This window comes from Phaenicophaeus curvirostris, chromosome 8, assembly GCF_032191515.1.
Source record: "Phaenicophaeus curvirostris isolate KB17595 chromosome 8, BPBGC_Pcur_1.0, whole genome shotgun sequence".
Taxonomy (NCBI): Eukaryota; Metazoa; Chordata; class Aves; order Cuculiformes; family Cuculidae; genus Phaenicophaeus; species Phaenicophaeus curvirostris.
Genome location: NC_091399.1, coordinates 29,342,131 through 29,361,112, shown reverse-complemented (window position 1 = coordinate 29,361,112; position 18,982 = coordinate 29,342,131). Strand labels below are relative to the sequence as shown.

Sequence of the window (18,982 nt, the reverse complement as noted above, 5' to 3'; positions counted from 1 at the left end):
CAGGCAGGGAGATTGGAAAATACAGCATGCAGTGCGTCCATCACAAAATAAAAAGACAGAAGGGACACAATCAAACCTCTGGTTGCAGGTGGGTTAAAAATTGTTTCCTTAGTTGTTACATAGGTACTTTTTACTTTTGCTGGTTCTGTTCCTGTGTTTATCCCATCCCAAAGTAATCAAGGGTTTTGCTGCCACTGCCAATCACGAGTGTCTGCTGCTGACAAGAGAAGCGTTGCCGCTAGAGGTGAAGCACCACAGGGTGCTTGAGGCAATGTCCCTGCTGAGACACAGGAGAGCTCAGGCCAGGCTGGAGCTTCTTCATGCTCCTGTCACTCAGTCTGGGGCTGCTGCAGTTCATGAGGAGTTGGGTGATCTCACCTGACCTGGATGGGGAGATGGGGTGCTATCATCCAATTTCAGTCTTCAGTCCAGAAAGTCTGTGCCCACATCTTTCCTCTGTTCCAGCACCCACATACTACCTATAGCTGCTGGATGTTCTCATCCATAATCCACCATTTGAATACCTTGCTTTGGAGCACAGAAGAGGGAGCGTTACCCACTTTCAGTCAGGACACTGTATCTGCTGGTGTGACAAACACAGGCTAACATTACAGCCCTCATCTACCATCAGCTCCTTTTATGCCCTGTGTGGCAGAGGTGGCCACGGGACAACCAGCAGTGGTCTGCAGACACAGTTACACCCAAAGAAGGCAACAACATACAGATTAGGCACTCATTTGTGTAATGCAAAGCTGAATGAGTGCCTGGGAAAAAGCAGGAAAGGGTTATGAAAGGTGATGGGGAAAGGGCACGGCTGGAACACAATCTGCAATGCAGAAGAGAGCGCTGCATCACCTCTCGGATGCAGTGGCAGATTAATCAGGAGTCACAGAGTGTATTTGTAACCTGCCTGGCAACCCAGCTGCATTTCACATGTTCAGCCCTACTCAGCTCTTCCTCCACACCTGAAATACCAGCATGAGTTTACAGGTCCCATGTCTGAAGCAGGTCCTGCACTGGAAGGATAAAAAATTGGAGGAGACTTTGCGAGGGACGGAGAGCAGAGCTATACACTCCTGTGTGTGTGTCTGGAGGGGAACAAGCACTAGCATTAGAGGAGGTCTCTATTTCTGTATCTCTAGCTGCAATGAGGGAAGTATTTCAGGGGAGGAGGTTAAGTTTTCCTATTTGTCTTGCTCAATTCCTTCATCTCCACCTTAACACTACATGTTGTTGACATTTGAAGTTTCCTGCTGGAGCCCAGACAGTAGCAGGTGGATGGACTTCTCAGTCCTGTCCTTTCAAACTCTCTGAAGACTCAGACACTGTTGCATCCATGCAGTTTCTTCTGCATTTTGCTTGAAAGAAACAGCTGGTGACTTTTTTTAATTTTAGCTCTACATATCCAGCTTAGATGGTGGAGAAGACAAAAAAATGTAGAGGCTGCCAGCTTCTCCCTCCACCTACGTCCCTCCTCTCCCTTTGAGAGGCTCTGGAAGGTGTTCGATGCCAAGAGCCTGGCTCATCATCTCAATGGATTTCAGGATAGCAAAGCTGTGAGTGGAACAGAACAAAACAATACTTTTCCACCTGTTGGAATGAAACCTTCCTATTCTGCTTGCCCATATGTCAGAGTTACCCGTAAATAACCCCTCCAAATAATTCCCAGCCATTTTGTGCTGTTCTGTGGCCAAGCCACTCTTTCTAGGCATGCAAACTGAAAATGTAATTCGTTCTTCCTACCTCACTTCCACTGCAATTAGTCCTGTTGGCCTGGGTTTGTTTACTTGGGAAGTGCTCCCCTCTCTCTCATGGAGCAAGCTTTTCAGGCTGGATATTTTTGTGCATGCCTTCAGCCTCTCAAACCCATCAAATAAGCCAAGCTGTCCATGAGATGGTGCCACACGCAGAGTTAAAATCCCGCTTCGTTTAGCAGAGACAGCAGATAGGGAAGAGTCTTCCTAGGCATTGCACTTAATATGGCCCATTCATGGTGTCATTTATTAGTACAGTATGGACTTCTTCAGATTTGAGAGCATGAATAATACATCAGACACATTTTTTTAACAAGGTGTTTTTATAGAGAGTTAGATAAAGATAGTTCACTGATTCATCTGCTAAAAACTACTGCTGTTCTGTGTTTGTTTGGATTTTTCAAGCAGAAATCACTGGCTGAGAGAAATGCCAGGAATGGAAATCCAGTATAAGCCTGTATTTCATAACTTCGTGTCATGCAGTTGCTGAAAAAACTTTGGAACAGGTCAGGAATTTGCTTGGAAATGAAGTTGCTGCTCCGGGACGCAGTGCAGCAGCCGTGCACAGCCAGGCAGGGAGGCAGGGAAGAACATCCAACCTATCCAGGGGTGAACGAAGGTCAGCATGGCTCATCCGTGGGAAGCTTGCGGAGATGTGCAGCCCCCACAAACCAGCATGTGGATTTGAATGTGGATGTCACCCTGCATGGCTAAAATGTGAATGGTTTGAAGTCCTGTAAAGACCATTTTACCTTGTGCCAAATGAGAGCATAGATCTTTGTGCTTATTCTGCTGAAGACGTGTGGTGGCATCTTTGGTGAGGATCAGGTTATGGTGTCGGCAGACAACACAGGAGGCACAGAAAACCCTTAAGACTGAAAAATGACCCTTGAGCAGATTAATATCTCACTCAAAAGTACAGATTTACATATTACTGCTGGAGCTGCACCTCCTGATTATACCCTCAACCAACTTCTGTTTAGGTCTCAGCCAGGGCAGACACAAAGCCTTCCTACATGACATGCTTTATGTTCTCCACCTTTGCAGCTCAGTTTGCACCTAACAGTTGTTGCCACATCCATGGCCTGTTGCCTCTGCATCCCTTAGTTTTCACAAAGGAGGCCACGATGCCAGCAGTGGAGCCAGGAGGGTGGTCAGATCTCCAGCCATGGTGTGGCAACCAGGTTGTAGGATCATCTTAGGCTTCACCTTCTGTAGAAGCCCTGGGATCTGATCCCAGTCAGAGATAAGAAACCAGAGCGCATGCTCAGGGCATCACTCATGACGTCTGAGAGCTTTTTCTCAGCTCTGCATGGACACCAGCATCATCAAAGGCATGTCCCAGCAGTCAGTTTGATCCCGACTGTATGGAAATAAAGACCAGGGCTGTGACTGGAGTTACAAAGAGAGTAAGCCATAAAATACAAATACTAAGGAAAGAGCACTCAACATTCATCATGAGGAACAAGATCTTTCTTGACCCACTAAAAAATTATTTGTTCTTGTTCCCAGGGGCCAAAACACTGCTCTTCTGCATGAGATGGGGTATGCGTGCGCCCTTAAATTTAATTTGTCCAGTTGCATTAGGATGAGCAGCTAATTCTGAAATTCATTTTGCTCCCATAATCAACCCTTCTGCCAAATGACATTTGGGTGGAATTGTGGAGATTGTGATTTTTATTTAAAGTGATTTATTGAAATCATTAGCCATGTTCCCTAAGTGGAAGCCATGGCCATCCTTTTAATCTTCTCCCCCTATCACAGAAAATGCAAACATTTTTTTTAATAACAGAGAGTTTGAAATAAAAGGTTATTAAAACCCACACTTCTATATTTCTCCATGCTTTCTCTGTCTGTAGTGGGATGGAAACCATAATCACGGAAATAAAACCTTCCTTTCAGACAAGAGGTGCAGAGGATGTATAATGAACAATTAAGCATCTATTTAGTCACTTTAAATTGATATGGCTGTTAATGAAAACAAGAGGGCACTTTACTTTTGCTGCAGGGAAAAGCAAAAAGTGGAGGGTTTGGGGTTTTTTTTCCGTATTATCCTAAGACCCTCTAATGAATTCAGTGCCTGCAGCAGACCCCAGAGCTCCCCCAAGTGCTTTTCCATCCTCTTCTCAGAAGTGCTGAGGAGGGGTCTTGGAACCCAAGGGAGCTGCTTTCCAGCCCTCTGGAGCAAACTCTGGGCTGCAGCCACCAGCTGTCCCCAAGCAAGCAGAGAGCCACCAGCTGATGGCTTTCTTCATTCTCTGAGGTGCTGATTCACAGCCAGGCGTTTCGCAGAGAGTCTGGTGGGAGATGGGGGAGACGTCTGAGCCGAGACATCTGAGACAGCTGAGCTGCAAGCCCCTGTCTGCGGGCAGCAGGACAGGGACCACCAGCACCCATGCTGCCGAGCCACTGGGCAGCTCGGGAGGGCTCGGAGAGAGGGTCTCCATGCATTTGGTTGGACTCGATGATCTGATGGGTCTTCTCCAACCTGGTGATTCTGTGATTCTATGATCCCAGCTTTCAAAGGCAGTGAACCCCTGACAGCCCCAGCCTGGTGGGATGCACAGGCTGAGGGATGGCCAAGCACTCTGCTCCTTTGGCAGGCGCCTGTGAAGCAGTGGGGAGAACAAGGAATCAGCCGGGTCTCAGCACCTTCTCGCTTTGTTTTCAAATGAGTAAAAACCAGTTGGCTGATGGTGCAGTTGTCACCCTGGTTTTATAGGTGGGGAAGCAGCCTTCTACCTGCAACCCTGTTCAGGTGTTCCTTTGTACAGTCCTCACTACCTGTGAATTCCTCTGTTTGGGTTGTTTTGACCCATATCACACAGGGCAGAGACCCTGACCCAGCTCCCCAGGGACTCCAACTCAGGTCTGATTAAAGTACATGAAGATAGTGAGGACCTTAAGACTTCCAGAGCATCCCCTTCTGTCCTCGGTTCTTCTGATTAAGCCCCTTTGCAAATCCTTTGCCCCAGATTGCTCAGCTCCATCCTCAATGTGGAAGAAAGGGACACAGTGTGGTGGGAGTCCATCTGGGACGGTTGCACCCCGAGCCAGGCACAGGGATGGCTCAGACCAGACCTGACGATCTCTCTTTCCCTCCAGTTTAGGCACTGGTGCCATGGCAACTGCTAACACCAAACAGATGCAGTGAAAATACACCTTCAGAGTAGCTTCAGTCCCCAAGGATCAGTGTCCTGGGTGTTGTTCTCTCCTTCTGAGGACCCAGGAAAAAATGTCTCCTGAGCAAAAGACTGCGCTGTGGTTGGGCTCCCTGTGTGGAGCCCAAGACTTCCTTGCATGGAAGAGTTTCTTTTTAAAGTATTATCTTGCCACATTTTCCCTCTTGGAAGGATAAAATCTGGTGGGGCAGGACTCAGATTCTGAGAGATGAGCCATTTGGCCTTAGCTCCTAACTCCTGCCCTGGCCTTCAAAACATCCCTACAGCTTCACTGTCCAAAAGCTCCAACCCCAGGCAGCATGATGCTTGGGCAGGGGGACATCAGGATGTGTCCCACTGCAGAATGTGTCTCCACGCAGCTGTCCAGATGTGTTTCTGTAACCTGTTATAGCTCTGTTGCTTACAAAAAGGAATTTTAGGAGGCTGTAAAATGGTCCTGGAGGACAGACATCACAGTGACCTGGTCAATGCACACATCAAGGGAAGCAGAAAATCTTTTTCCTCCACATTTCCATTACTCCAGGGCTGTACAATCTGCCTGTCACCTACCTGAGCCCCTGTGATTTTATTGTAAAGGAGAGATGTTGCCATCTTATTCTATACCCTTCCAGCCCCCAGGCAGCTGGCAGATTTGCTGCTGGCTGGTAACACACATGCACACACACACACACACAAAGTTAATCTCTTGCTATTATTTCTCAGAAGCTCCATTTAGCTGCATTCAGGCCTAATGTGGTGATTTCCTTGTCCTCGTGACAGCTATTTCTTACATGGGGGAGCTGTACCAAAAAAAAAAAAAAAAGTAGAAGTGAAAAATGGAGCTGTGATTTATTTTCACCTCCAAATATAGAAAGACAATTTTCCCCTCTCTCAGATTTCCTCTTCCTCCTCTTTATATAAGTCCCAGTGCCTGCAAACCAAGCCAGCACCCCAGTGAAATCCCATTGCCAAGGCAGATGAGGAGATATGTTCGTAGGGAACTTGGACGAGTTTAAATCCATGATCAAGGCAATCAGGGACAGGCTGGCACTTGCCAGTTTGCACAGACAGCTAACCAGGAGGGGAGATGGCGAAGGAGCTCAGCCCCGAACCCTCTGGGCTTTCTGCAAATCAGGCACCCCACTTTGCTGGGCAGAGGCTTGTGGGGGCGAGCTGGGCTGTGGGGAGCATCATTCCCTTGGGATGCCAGTGATGGGATTGATGATGTCCTCCCTCCTCCTGGCAGCACCCGCGATTTGATTTCTCTCTGCCAGCAGCGCAGCTCCCAGACAAAGGCTGCGCTCAGCGCCACGGCTGGGCTGGAGCTGAAGTCTCACCCCCGAGGGGACCCCAGACCTGTTCCCAGTGCTGCCCGAGCCCAGGCTGCTGCTGGGATGCTCTCGCCATGACCTCTTGCCCACGCGTGTACCCCCACATACCCCCACACACATTCCAGCTGCTCCCCACCCCGAGAGAATATCCAGCAGCCGGATCAAGGCGCATCATTTGGCATGGAAAGGATTAACTCCCTGGGGAGCAGGGGCAGAGGCTGAGCCTACTCTCCCACGCACCACCGGCTTCACCAGCACGCTAGGGAGTTGTGGAGCCAACCTCTCAGTAGCTGATGCCTCTCGGTGCTAGGAGCCACGGCGACTGGGAAGAGCGAGCCAGGCTGTAGGGTGAAGGGACAGGAGGGGAAGAGGACGGGGAGGAGTGTACACATATACACACACGCATGCACACACACCCCGCAGACGGCAGGCAGTGGCACTGGATCAGTTGCTGCTTGCGGGGAGGTCCACGGGGAGCCGAGCGCTGAATAAAACAAGCTGGAGCATCAGGCAAGCAGATCTGCTCCCTCCCAAAACTCCTTCAGGTAAAATCCGAGAACGCTCACTCCTTGGCTGGGCTGCTCTTTGGAGTCCACCAGCTTGGGCGCTGCGCTCACTGCTATCGTGGTTGTCGTCTCTGACTATGATTGCGTTTTTTTAAAAGGAGTCGATTGGGAGATGCCGGCAAAAGAAGTTGCTGAAAGGCAGGCTGATATGGCTGGGAGCTGCATGCTGCCGGCTCTATCACGCACCAGGAGCAGCTGAACTTTGTGGGCTCTGAAGATACATTTCTCCTCTGCGGACGATTCAGGCAGCGTTACAGGGAGAGTCACGGCACGACACCACACACCTTGCACCTGCTGTTACCCAGCCCGAGTCCGGGGGAGAGCAAAGGGGAGATTTCTGTCTCTCCAAGGACCATCGCCTGTGAAAAGAAGCTGGAGAAAGGCAATTTTCTTTCTTTTCCAGATGACTGAAAATACCTACAGGATCCTGTCTCTCCAGTTTTCCTCAGTGAGCGGCATCAGGGAGAGAAATCTGAGCAAAAAAAATGATATTGCTCAAAATCATTCCAGCACCTACTTTTTCCAAAGGAACTTCATGTCAATAGGGGTTTGCTGCAGGCATTTCCAGGGTTGAGGACCAACATACCACAAATGCAACTCTAACCGACCTTGCAAGAATTTGTAAGTGAGAAATCTACCCCAGGAAGACCTTCTCTGCCCGGTTTGCAGTACATGGTTTGGTGGAAGCACGGCAATATTTGCCTCTTTCTCTCCTTTTTAAATCTCTTGGGCTTGGAGATATCTTTCCCCGTTGCAATTATGATTATTTGCAACATTAGTGCCATCAAAGATTGGAGCACTTTCCTCTCCCAGATCCTCCCCAGCGTTAACAAGACTTTGAACTTGGTACAGCAAGTGGAAGCCACCACCAGCTCGGTGGTAAGTGTCCTCCAGGACCCCGAGCAGGACAACTACCTGTCCAACAGCCAGCCCATGAACTCCAGCAACTTCACAGCTGGCCTGGACCACTTGTTCCAGTACTCGTACTCAGACAATGACCAACTTTACAAGGAGTACAAACCCCCTCCTCGAGATGCCATTCCTCTGCCCAAGGCTGTCCTTTATCTTCTCATGGCAGCCCTGGTGGTGGTGGCAGTAGCATACGCCATTGTCGGGCATCTCATCAAGGACCTCATTCACGACTTTATAGGTGAGTGTGGGCATCACGCTTTGTGTGCATGTGGTCAAAAAGAGCCTGGTGCAAAGGCTGGGGCTGGTGGTTTGTGCCTCTCCTTTGGTTTGCGTGGGGTTTAGACCAAACCATGATCCTTTCATGTTCACAAGAATGTGTGTTTATCTGATGTGCTGGGGACCCCAAACTGAGCTGTGCGTCAATCAAGTTCCCAGAGAAAATCCTTAAGTTTAGCCCATTTCCTAAAGAAATGAGGTTTGTGCGTGAGCGTATGTGCGTGTAAATGTCTACGTGCATACATCTGTGCTGGTGAACGCTTGTAAAATCCATTGCTCGGTTCCAACTGAGATTGACCTAAAGGTTTCCAGAACAAAAAGTTTTACGGCAACAGATATCTGAGCACAGGATAACAACCCACCAGTGCACTGTGAAAGAAAAGCTTAACCATCTAGCAGACACCAGTGAACCCACAAACTCCTAAGGAGACATAAACCAGCAATCTGGCTCCCTTGTACAGCACCTAGAACAACCATTACAGCCTCTGAGGCTGCTGCACGAATCTATAAGATGATAGCCCAAAGAGTGTATATTTCTATGAGAACTGGCTTCTTGGCTCTTTTGTTTCATCCTGTTGCTGTGGAACAAGGTCCCTTGTCACTGGGGACAAGAGCTCAGACATCCTGCTGGCTGCAGCCGCTGCGTGCAGGCAAAGGTGCTTGGCTGCTTCCAGCAAGCCCTCACTGGTACTCTTGCTGTTCGCCCTGTAATTTGTAAGGCTGGTGGTGCCGGGGAGCACAAATTCTCTCCTGAATCCCTGGTAGTTTTGGCCCCCATGCCCTATCAGTCACCTTGCCATATTCTCTTTTAGGCGACAGGACACCCTGCAGGGAGATGGTTGCATTTTTCCAGCCTGGACCGGGGGAGCAGGAGGAATCCCCAGAGGGATTTAAGCTCCTGGCTCCTGCAGATGTGCATAACCCTCCTGGAAGCTCTGTTGAGCAATGTTGTCTGTAGAGAAGTGGGGCTGAAATCCCTCTGCACACCCCTTGCTCCGAGCCCGTCCCCCAGCCACGGATGAACAAGTCTTATGAGGAGCGGCTGAGAGAGCTGAGGTTGTTTAGCCTGGAGAAGAGGAGGCTGAGGGGAGACCTCATTGCTCTCTACAACTACCTGAAAGGAGGTTGTAGAGTGGAGGGTGCTGGGCTCTTCTCCCAGGTGGTGGGGGACAGGACAAGAGGGAATGGCCTCAAGCTCCGCCAGGGGAGGTTTAGGCTGGACATTAGGAAAAAATTCGTCACAGAAAGGGTCATTGGGCACTGGAACAGGCTGCCCAGGGAGGGGGTTGATTCTCCTTCCCTGGAGGTGTTTAAGGGACAAGTGGACGAGGTGCTGAGGGGCATGGTTTAGTGATTGACGGGAATGGTTGGACTCGATGATCTGGTGGGTCTCTTCCAACCTGGTTATTCTATGATTCTATGATTCTACGAAGCCCTGCAGGCTTCGTCTCGGTGACAGGAAGGAGATTATGGTCATTTGGAGCAAAATCCATGTGTTCATTCACAATTCCCCTTTATTTGCCTCCTCCTGGGACGCAGGAGATACTGCTAGAACTCCATCTGGTGCCTGAAGGGTGGGCAGCTCCCATGCCTTGGTGACGGGGCAAGACAAGTCCTTGGGCAGGGGATCACAGCTGGGCATGGGCCAGCAGATCTGGGACACGGGATATCTGGGGTGGAGATATTTGGGACGAGAAGGATTGAACCTCCTGGCAGGGAGCAGTGCTTGTGGTCTCGTATGAGGCTCAGCCAGGAAAATGGCAGGGAGCTACTGCTGAGTCTTTCCTCACCCCAGCTGGAAGAGAATAGATACTGTCTTAAAGTGTTAAATATAACACTTAATCAGCAGCTTGCCAGGCTGTAACCTCTCCCGGCTCATCTGATTTAACACTGTCTTCCCAACAAAGGTAGGCAGCAGGGACAGCACCTAAAAATATACACACTCCTGCTCTGAGAGGCTCAAAGGACCAGGTCAGAGCAGGTTAAAAACCCCTTCTCGAGGTGGGAGCCGGACCAGTCGCAGTGGCCCCACGGAGCAGACACCTCCTGCTCCATCTACTGGGGTCCCTGACACACGGATGTGCATGATCTAAACCACCCCTTGAGTGAGTACTACAAAGTAGGGCTAAAATCCATATAACTGTGCCCCTCCAGGCAGGAATTGAAGCTGAAGCCACAGTTAGAGGCATCTGTATCCACTGCCAAGCCACGTCCAGCTCAGCACCAGTGCTCCCTGGTGACCTTGGGTACCTCTTGGTTTTGCCTCAAGGTGGGACTGGGTCAGCAGTGTGCCACTTCCCTCACAAAGCCCTTTGCAAAGGGACTTCCACAGCCTTTCACAGCAGCTTTTGGGTGTCCCAAAGCTGGACAGGCACAAGGACAGCCCTGGGATGTGCCCACCTACAGCCACTTTGGAAGAAGACGTTTCCCATCTGAACATCCTCTCTGCTGTCAGAGCATCCTTCCTGACGTGGCTGGAGGTGGCATTTCTCCAATTTAGGGTCAGAAATCCAGATGTGAGCTTCTGCCACACCCAAACAGAGAGAGTAAAGCACTTCCCAAACTCCAACAGCACCTCTCAGTGTCAAAAGCTGCCTCCAGCTCATCCTATTTAACACTCTTGGCCCATCTTCACACCATTTATTCACTTAAAACGAGCCAGTCCTCAAAGTAGAGCGGACGAGACCGTGTTTGTTAACACTACCAAGCAGCAGCCTTTAAAGAGAAGGTTTCATTTGAATGAGTTTGCATAAAATTACTTCAGGGACAGGACAGAGTGATTGAGGAATGGTAAATAAGAAGCTGGTCTATTAGGTGTTATAACACAATGCCTGGATTTATACACTCGGCAGCAGCTCTAACCTCCACTATCAGCATTTCTGTGCTAATCATATTTAGAAGGATACAGAGAGAGAGATGGAAATAAGATGCCAAAGGGCTGGAGCCTGTTTCGCGGAGATTAAAGTGAGAATAGTTAATTGCTGCTTTAAACAGTCACTCAGATGATTTGGACTCCTCAATATCAGCTTGTAGGACACAGCTGGGAGAGTCAAAGCATCATTCAGCCCCATGCAGCCATAGGGACCACGAAGAGCAAACGCTGGCCTTGGGATGGTGGGGGGGAATCTCAGGATGCTGCTGAGGTCTTCCCCTGCAAAATCTGAATTGGTATTTGAGACACCAACACCTGTCTCACAGCCACGTCTTAAAAATTCAATGGGAGCTTGTCCAGGCATCCCTGGAGGGAGAAAAATGCTGCTGCCTTGTCCAGTGGGGTAGGGAAAATGGAAGACTTTACCAGAGGACCGGGAAAGATGTATTATTGGAGAGGGGGAAGGTAGAGTTCCCCTAGGGATCCTGTCTATCCTTATCCTCCAAAGCACCTGGATTTGGACAAAAAGGCTCTGAAAGAGCCTGCATTCAGCTCTTCCTAGAGAGATCTGGCCAAGCGGAGCCCAAAATACTTTCTCACCAGACCCTCCCAGCATGCTCTGAGCTGACAAAATCTCGTGTTTAGGACTTTCCTAAAACTCATCAGGCATCTCTGTTTGAGGATGGATGTGAGCCCCCTGAAGTGGGAGGATGGCTCCTGCATGAGCCCGGATCAGACCTAGCTACCAGTTAAGACAAATTGGGTCAAAGCATTTGGAAAGCAGCTTAACTCAGGAGCACTGGAGAGCTGCCGGAGACGGCGCTGCAGCAAAGTGCCGCCTTGGCAAATGACAAGCCTGTCACCAATGTATGAAGTGCTTAATTACTGCAATCCTTGGGAATCAGCCCGCCCTCCCTCCTCTGTCTCCAGCAGTTCACTGAATATTGCCCTTATTTAAGCACACACCAAAAAAAAAAAGGAGGGGGGGAAAGGTGGTGGGGGAAAGTTTGACTGGAAACAAAGCAGTTGGCATGGAGACTGCAAAACATGTGGTCTCCGAGAAAGTGTCGCGCTGCCAGCACGAGAACCGCATGGGAAGGGTCTGTCAGTCTGCATGGGAGCTGATGCTCTGTGGGGAAACCTCTGCTGGTGTCACTTGGTTCAGCTGACATCTCCTCCGCATTGCTGATCTCCAGAGGAGACCGCAATGAAACCTTTCCTTCAGGAATGGGTCCGTGTCAGATGCCCCGACACTGCAGGATAAGGCAGGGCAGGCTCGCTGGTGCCAGTGTTGGTTGATAGCTTCAGGATGCTCCAAACCCTAAGCCAACCTCAGAGCAGAGTTTTTCTTTTCTTTGCTGTTTTGACCCACCAGCTGTATTTTTATTTTTCAGCCTTACCCTCCACCCACCATATTTCAGGCTTCTTTTAGGAAATCACCTCCTTGAGCAAAGAAACTGTGCGTGAACGTAGCATTGCTGAAAATAGCTGCTGGGTGATCCTGCAGGGACTTGGGATCCACTTTTATTGCTCCCATGCAGAATTGCAGAGCTTTTAAGATAATTCAGCCTGTGTCAGGGATTGCAAATAGTGTCCTAAGCCCATTAGAGAGGACTTGCATCTTCTTTTGGGGTTTTGTTCTGAGGATGATGCATTTGATTCAGAGTTATGGGAAAAGAAGAAATCATACAAAGTTCCCTTTGGTTTCCCCAGCCCAGTACTAACCCACCTCTGACACTTACCCCACTGCCTCAGTTACCCTTTTGATGCATGGAGGTGCTTTAAGGGGTTCTTAGCCACTGTTTTAGGGTCACTGATGTGTAGCAGTGGCTGCCATAGGCTGGCTTTCACTGGGTTAATCCCACTCTCAATCCCCCTTCCCACATTGGCCCTGACATCACTGCAGCTGTGGGCTGCACTCGTCGGCTGGACAAGCAGCCGCAGTGGTCTGGCCATGCAAAAAGCAGGTTTAGGTGGCCCCACTCTAGAACAGCTGCTTTCTCAACCAAACCTTCAAAGTGCAAAGCCCGAGCAGTAGGACGGCTGCCAGCATATGCTGCCAGGGATTGACTAAGGTTGGTCTTGGGGTTGAGCCATCCCATAGCAGCATCTCCTTTCCTGCCATCGCATGGTACAGCGATGGGCTGTGTCAGGCCCCTGGGGCAAAGATTGTTTCTTTCTGCTCCTCAGCAAGTGCTGGTCTTCCAAGCACAGGTCCTCAACCTCTGGCTGCATTTGTTCTGCATCCATTGCAAATGCCTAAAACTGGAGGTTGCAGAGAGCAAGCGCCCAACCCCAGCAGCGTCCCTGCCTCCCACACACCACACCTGAGTCATCACCTCTCCAAGACCTGCTCTCTGGAGCAGCAAAACTGCCCTGTGGATGGGACTAGGATCAAATGCAGACTTCATCCAGGGTTATACCGGTGCAGAAAAGCTAGTTTTAAGAGAATATTGTGATTAACTGAATGACTTTTCCATAACACTCCCTTTCACCAGCAGACCCTTCATGCCAGTGACAGCTCTGCAGACGGACAGTGTCCTTACCTGCCCAGCAGCAAAGCAATGTGTCCTGTGTTGCTCGGGATGCAGGACAATTTTGACTCAGCCAGCATGGCTAAGCTAAGAAATGTCTGCAAAACAGGAAAGGAAGACTCCGAAAGCAAGATGACTTGGGAAGATGAGAATCTGGGGGAAGGGAATCTCCTGCTAAAAAATTGCTACTGACAGAGGCAGAGATTTTCCAGCAGAACAACCCTGGGAGATATCTGCTGATTTTGCTAATGAATAAGCAGAGTTTGTCCTGCAATGAGGCAGATACGGTGTCCAGCTGCGACTGCTGCACTGTGTCGAAGGCGTGGGGGATACCCTTGAACTTGTGTCCATTGGGAATGCTTTGGCTGGAGCTGGTCCCGCCTTGCTGCAGGGTACAAGGTGATCGCTGGGTACGGATCTGTTTTAAACAAAGAGTTCTTCTGCTCCTGCTGCTGGGAAAAAGGGCATTTTTGGCAGGTGTTTTCACACCCAGCTCCATTTAAAGCAAGTAGAACTAGAGCACAAGTTTGATTGTTCATCTAACATGTTTCCCCTTCCGTTACTTCTTTCCATCTCTGCAGGGAGTGTGAATATCTCACTCACTGGATTGCATTTAAATTTCACCCTTTTCTCCCACCTTCCTCTGCTTTTCTGTCAGGGACATCTCTTTTCCAGTGGCTGAAATGCCTCATGGATATCCCACCCTGTCATCGATGAATGCAGGGTCCTGGCCAACCCCCTGGGATGAGACTGAGTGTAGAGCATCCCTCCAGCCCCGTGCACACAGGCAGCAGGAGGCTGCTCCCCGCTGCCTGCACTGCAAGGGGATTCTGAGAGAGGATGGTCCCTCATGCCATGGGTATGAGGATGGGTAAAACATGCTGCAGAACCCGGGTAGCCCAGCGTGTTATTTTTCTGCCCCCTTGGATCAGCATATCCCAAGGGTCCTGCTTCCAGGGATGCTGTCGAAGACTCAGGCAGAGTCAGAGAGATGAAGGGGCACTTTAAGTCACATCACTCAGCAATGAAGGGAGAGATGCTATTCTGCAGCTCCGATTTACCCAGTCTACCCTATCTCCTCTACACAGCTGCTTTGGATCAATCCCTCCATATCGATCTCACCCTCTCTCGGCACTTTACACCTTGCCTCTCACCCTGCAAGACCTCAGCAGGCATGCTGTGCTCCCACAGCACCTGGCAAGCAGGGAGAGATGTCTCTGAGTTGGATGCTGTCCCCCAGCCTGGCTGACAAAGTCACTTTGTCCTCTCTTTTATCTGAGGCATTCACACACATGCCCATATGCACGCCCTGGTTTTGCAGCGTGTGTTACAAGCTCCTTCCACCAGCTCGGTAAGGGCAGGCAATGATTTTATTTACCTCCAAAATGTGGCTGTCCTGACTCCAGAGGTGCCACTGCCCCAGGAGCGCACTGTGGGACCTCTGCTCACCCAACCTTGGTGCCCCAGGCCCATTGGGTGTCCCAGCTCAGCCTGACTTCACCTGCTTTCTAGCTAGACCACATGTGAACCTAAATGTGGTCTTTGCTCCAAACGAGGATTTCATTTTCCTCTCAGTGCTCATTGTGTGCATTTTGTGTTGCTTATGCAGACTCCCTGCTAGATGTAAGGGCTGGAGAGAGAAATACCTGTCGTGATACCTTCAGTCATCACTATCCCTCAGCTCCTGACCCCTCACCTCCCATCATCATCCGATTGCAGCGCCCTATAGGGTTCTTCATCTGAGATGAAGTTTAGTGATTGATAGGAATGGTTGGACTTGATGATCCAGTGGGTCTTTTCCAACCTGGTGATTCTATGACTCTGTGATTCTATGATCTCTAACACTTGCTTCTGCTTGAGGTAAAGTTGTGCATCCCATCCCCTGCAAAGATCCTTCTACGTCAGAACAAGGTTTAATCACATCGAGACCAAAGATATGCAGATCTCCTCTCTCCTCCCCTTCATCCCTCCCCAGATTTCCCACGGGGGGCTCTGGGGGATCCCAGTTTCGCATCCTCAGGTTGAGCAAGCTGGATTGGAGCTGGAGGGAGAAGTGGGGGAGGAGCATGTATGGCTGGGACAGAGCTGGCCGGTGGTGGCTGGCAGCAGAGATGAGGGCGCTGACATTTTTATGGTTGCTTCTCCAGGGTCCTGCTGGCAGGGGATCCGCCGCTGGCTCCACGGGGCTTCACTCCCCTATTCCACACATGGCAACATGCTGAAGTTACAGGCCATAAATGGCCACAAATAACGTGTAATTGTGTAATTACTTCACTCCTTACTTACACAGTCAAATCATAAAGGCATCACAGTAAATACCCTCTAATGACAGCCTAATTACATCTTCCTGCAGATTACCAGCTAATTAGATCCAGCAGGCTCCAGAAATAATTCCCAGGGAAGGAGCGGTTTGGATTAGCGCGTACAATCCAGCCCGCACTTACCCAGGAATTAGACTGAGGCAGCCTCACACCAGCTGCCTTCCCCGGGTGCCCTGGTCACTCACGTCGCCTTTGGTAATGATGCACTGTGACTCTTTTCCTATAGAAACAGCTTTTTCTGGGTCCTCTAATGCTCTTCCAAAACACCCATCCTTTGTGTCTCTGTCTTTATCACAGTGCCGGGACTGTCTCCTACTTCTTCTGAGGCACACAAAGGACCCCAAAAGTTCATGGCTTGGCCACCAAATGCCACCTCCCCTTGCTCACAGGCATGCAAAGCCGTGGTCTTTCCTTCCCGTCGCAACCCTCACCTGCTGGTTCCTAGGATATCTGGGGACCTGTCACCTCTTCCCAGGTTATTCCCTTTCTTTTCTGCTGAATGAGCCCCTGTTCCCACCGGAGTTTTACCGCTGACGTCAAGGAAAACAAGCCGAGACCTTTAATAGTATTTGTAGGAGGCAATCTTGTTATTGCTTTCTGGATCCTCCTCACGCACAAGCCTGGGAGGTCTTGGAGGCAAAAGGGGAGGGACAGCCACCATAAACCCAGCCTGGGCTGTGGGGCCAGGCTGGGAAGCAGCTGGTGGAGTGTTTGGCTTTGGTCTAAATCCAGTAAATCCGAGCAAAATGGGGACTATAAGGGAAAAAAAAACAAAGAGAGCCTCCTGAGGTTGGCTGATTTCCTCAGGGAAGGCTTGTGGTAGGGAGCCTGGCCTCTGGTGGGGGCTTTGGACCATGCAAGTAAAAGCTACATGTCCTGATTGGGACTCAGAGAATTCGGGGCTCCCCAAAAGCCTTTGGACCATGTCTTTTCTGAGTTCCCCAATGACTCTAGTCAGCACCACAGTAGTTGTGGGGCTGTGGTGGTTCTCCTCCTGCCCTTCTTTTCACACAACTAGCAGACCCCACTGGCGCAGCAGTGGAGGTGAAGAAAAAAGGGAAAACAAGAAAAAACAGTCACTCTCTGGACAGATTGCTTGTGTGCCGTGTGGTGGGAACTCTCTCCTCCTTGGAGCCAGCCCATGCTAGGCAGCAGGACAGCAGCCCCGCTGCTCCTCGCCCAGTCCTTGTGGCAGGGTGGACACCCACCCTGGCTCCACAGCGTAGGCATCACCAGGAAAGCCATGACCTCTGCCTTAGGGGACAACGTGGCCAAATGACTTTCGACTGGAGAATAAATTCAAATATTGCATTGCAAAATACGGCAAAACTTCTGAGCTCTTTCAGGCTTACAAAAAAGCCCCAAAATTCAACCTACAACACACTCAGCAAACACAGGGAGGATCACAGTTCTTTCTTCTGCCTCCTCCTCACCACCGTTGATGCAAGAAATAAAATTTTCATCTCATTTCATCCCTGGCATCCCACTCTAGCATTTGCCAGCATTTGCCTTGGGTTTGCTGCGAAACTTTTTTCCACAGCCCATGAAGAAGGCAACATCTCACTGTGATTGCATTACTCTGTCCCTGTTCCACCACGCAGCCTGCCTCTTCCACTGAAGAACAACTGAAATCATCCACAGGAACAGAAGAGCTCTGAAATACTCTATGCCACAAAGGAGAGAAATGTTATTTCTTGAGAGCAATCCATTGGTGAACAAGCAGAGTCCCTCAGGCTGGTCCTTTTGTTTGCCACCTCCACTTTATTTTGGTAGCAGGGCTGAAGCAGGAGGGTCCTGGTGCTTCCCTGTCCACCTCAGCCAGGTCCTGCCTGGTCCCAGAGGCTCGTCTTCCCTCACCTAGTTTCCCCAGCTTTGCTTTCCCCATCGATGGTGCCTCCTCATCATGCCTGGGCATGGCCTGTCACCACACCAACAGCCAAATTTTTTTAAAATACATATTTTGGAAGCAGCAGCAGCACCTGTCTACACTGAAAGGCAGCTCCTCGTGCTGCAGGGAACAACCCAGTGACACCACCATCCAGTAGCGACTACTGTGTTTTGGAGTAGAATCTGTCACCCCAGGGTTGTGAGAGCAGCCACATCATCTCAGAGCTTCGTTCTGGAGCTCCGGTGGCCAGAGCCACAGCCCTGAAGCTGCCCATGGAGGGTTTGAAGCCCTGGCATGGCTGTGATGCGCTCCCGTGATCCGCTCGAGTCCCTGGCCATGCCTCCAGCCCCATTTGGATGTCACACAGTTATTTAATTATCCCCTCCATTTCCTACATTAAAAACCTGCTGTACTGAAATACACTGTTTTCTCGTGCGCTTCACTTCGGAGACACTTCATTTTCATTCTGGGGATTAGCAGGGTGATTTCATTTGCTTAAGCTGGGAAGGATTCCAGAAACCAGCAGCCTGAAAATCATCCCAGAGCTGGGAAGAGTAAAGACCTTAGTATTGGGGGAGTGAAGGGGGCTGAAGTCGAATTGGTGGATAGGGGCCCCTCCTGGTGAGTGAACAACCAGAGCAAAGGGTAGGATCTAGTAGGACGCAGCAATATCCCAGACAGCTTTGACTCTGGGAATGGTCTGAGGTAACCAGGGGCTCATTTTGTGCTTTTGCCTCTTCCAGATTGGGTCTTTGGCCCCAGCCCAGACGACAACAGCAACAAAAGTGACGTCAACTGCATCAGCAACAGCGTCAACGAGATGAATGAGATGCCCGAGGTACCGCGGCGCCGGGACCGCCAGCCCCAGGACGTGGTCATTACCATCAGCGAGACTTGCCACCTGCCACAGCAAACGTGACCAGCGCAGTGGCCGGGCCAGGCGGGACGGAGCAGTGGGATGGAGCGGAGGGATGGAGTAGAGGGATGGAGCAGTGGGACAGTGCAGCAGCCACCTTGCAGGACTGGGAGGTGAGAGGAAGGGATGGGCCAATTCGGCACCATGGAGCGAAGCCCTCCTCACCCCAGTTTTGCCAACTTCTAAGGACCGTTTCGGGATGGGCAGTGTCACCTCTTCTTCTGGGCTCATCAGTGCTGCCTTGACGTCTGCCCAAGGGTTCATAACCTCCCTTTCTTTCCTGTCAAGAGCAAAAATGAAAAAAAAAAAGAAAGCAAATGCAAAATACATCCACCAAACAAAGCTCACAAGAGAAATAAGCTACAGAGGAGCCGGACAGTCCTTTGGCATGCAGCATGGGGATGGGGTGGTGAGAAGGGTGAAGGAGACAAGGAGAAATGGGGGAGTCTGA

General features: G+C 50.3%; 1 protein-coding gene across 1 annotated transcript; it reads left to right on the top strand.

The window, feature by feature from the left end:
- Positions 1-6,478: 6,478 nt before the first annotated feature.
- Positions 6,479-18,668, top strand: LOC138723237 (uncharacterized). Its single transcript, XM_069862166.1, has 3 exons — positions 6,479-6,791; positions 6,911-7,962; positions 18,359-18,668. The coding sequence occupies exons 2-3, from the start codon at positions 7,485-7,487 to the stop codon at positions 18,532-18,534; spliced, it is 654 nt and encodes a 217-aa protein (XP_069718267.1). The 5' UTR covers positions 6,479-6,791; positions 6,911-7,484; the 3' UTR covers positions 18,535-18,668.
- The last annotated feature ends 314 nt before the right edge of the window (positions 18,669-18,982 follow it).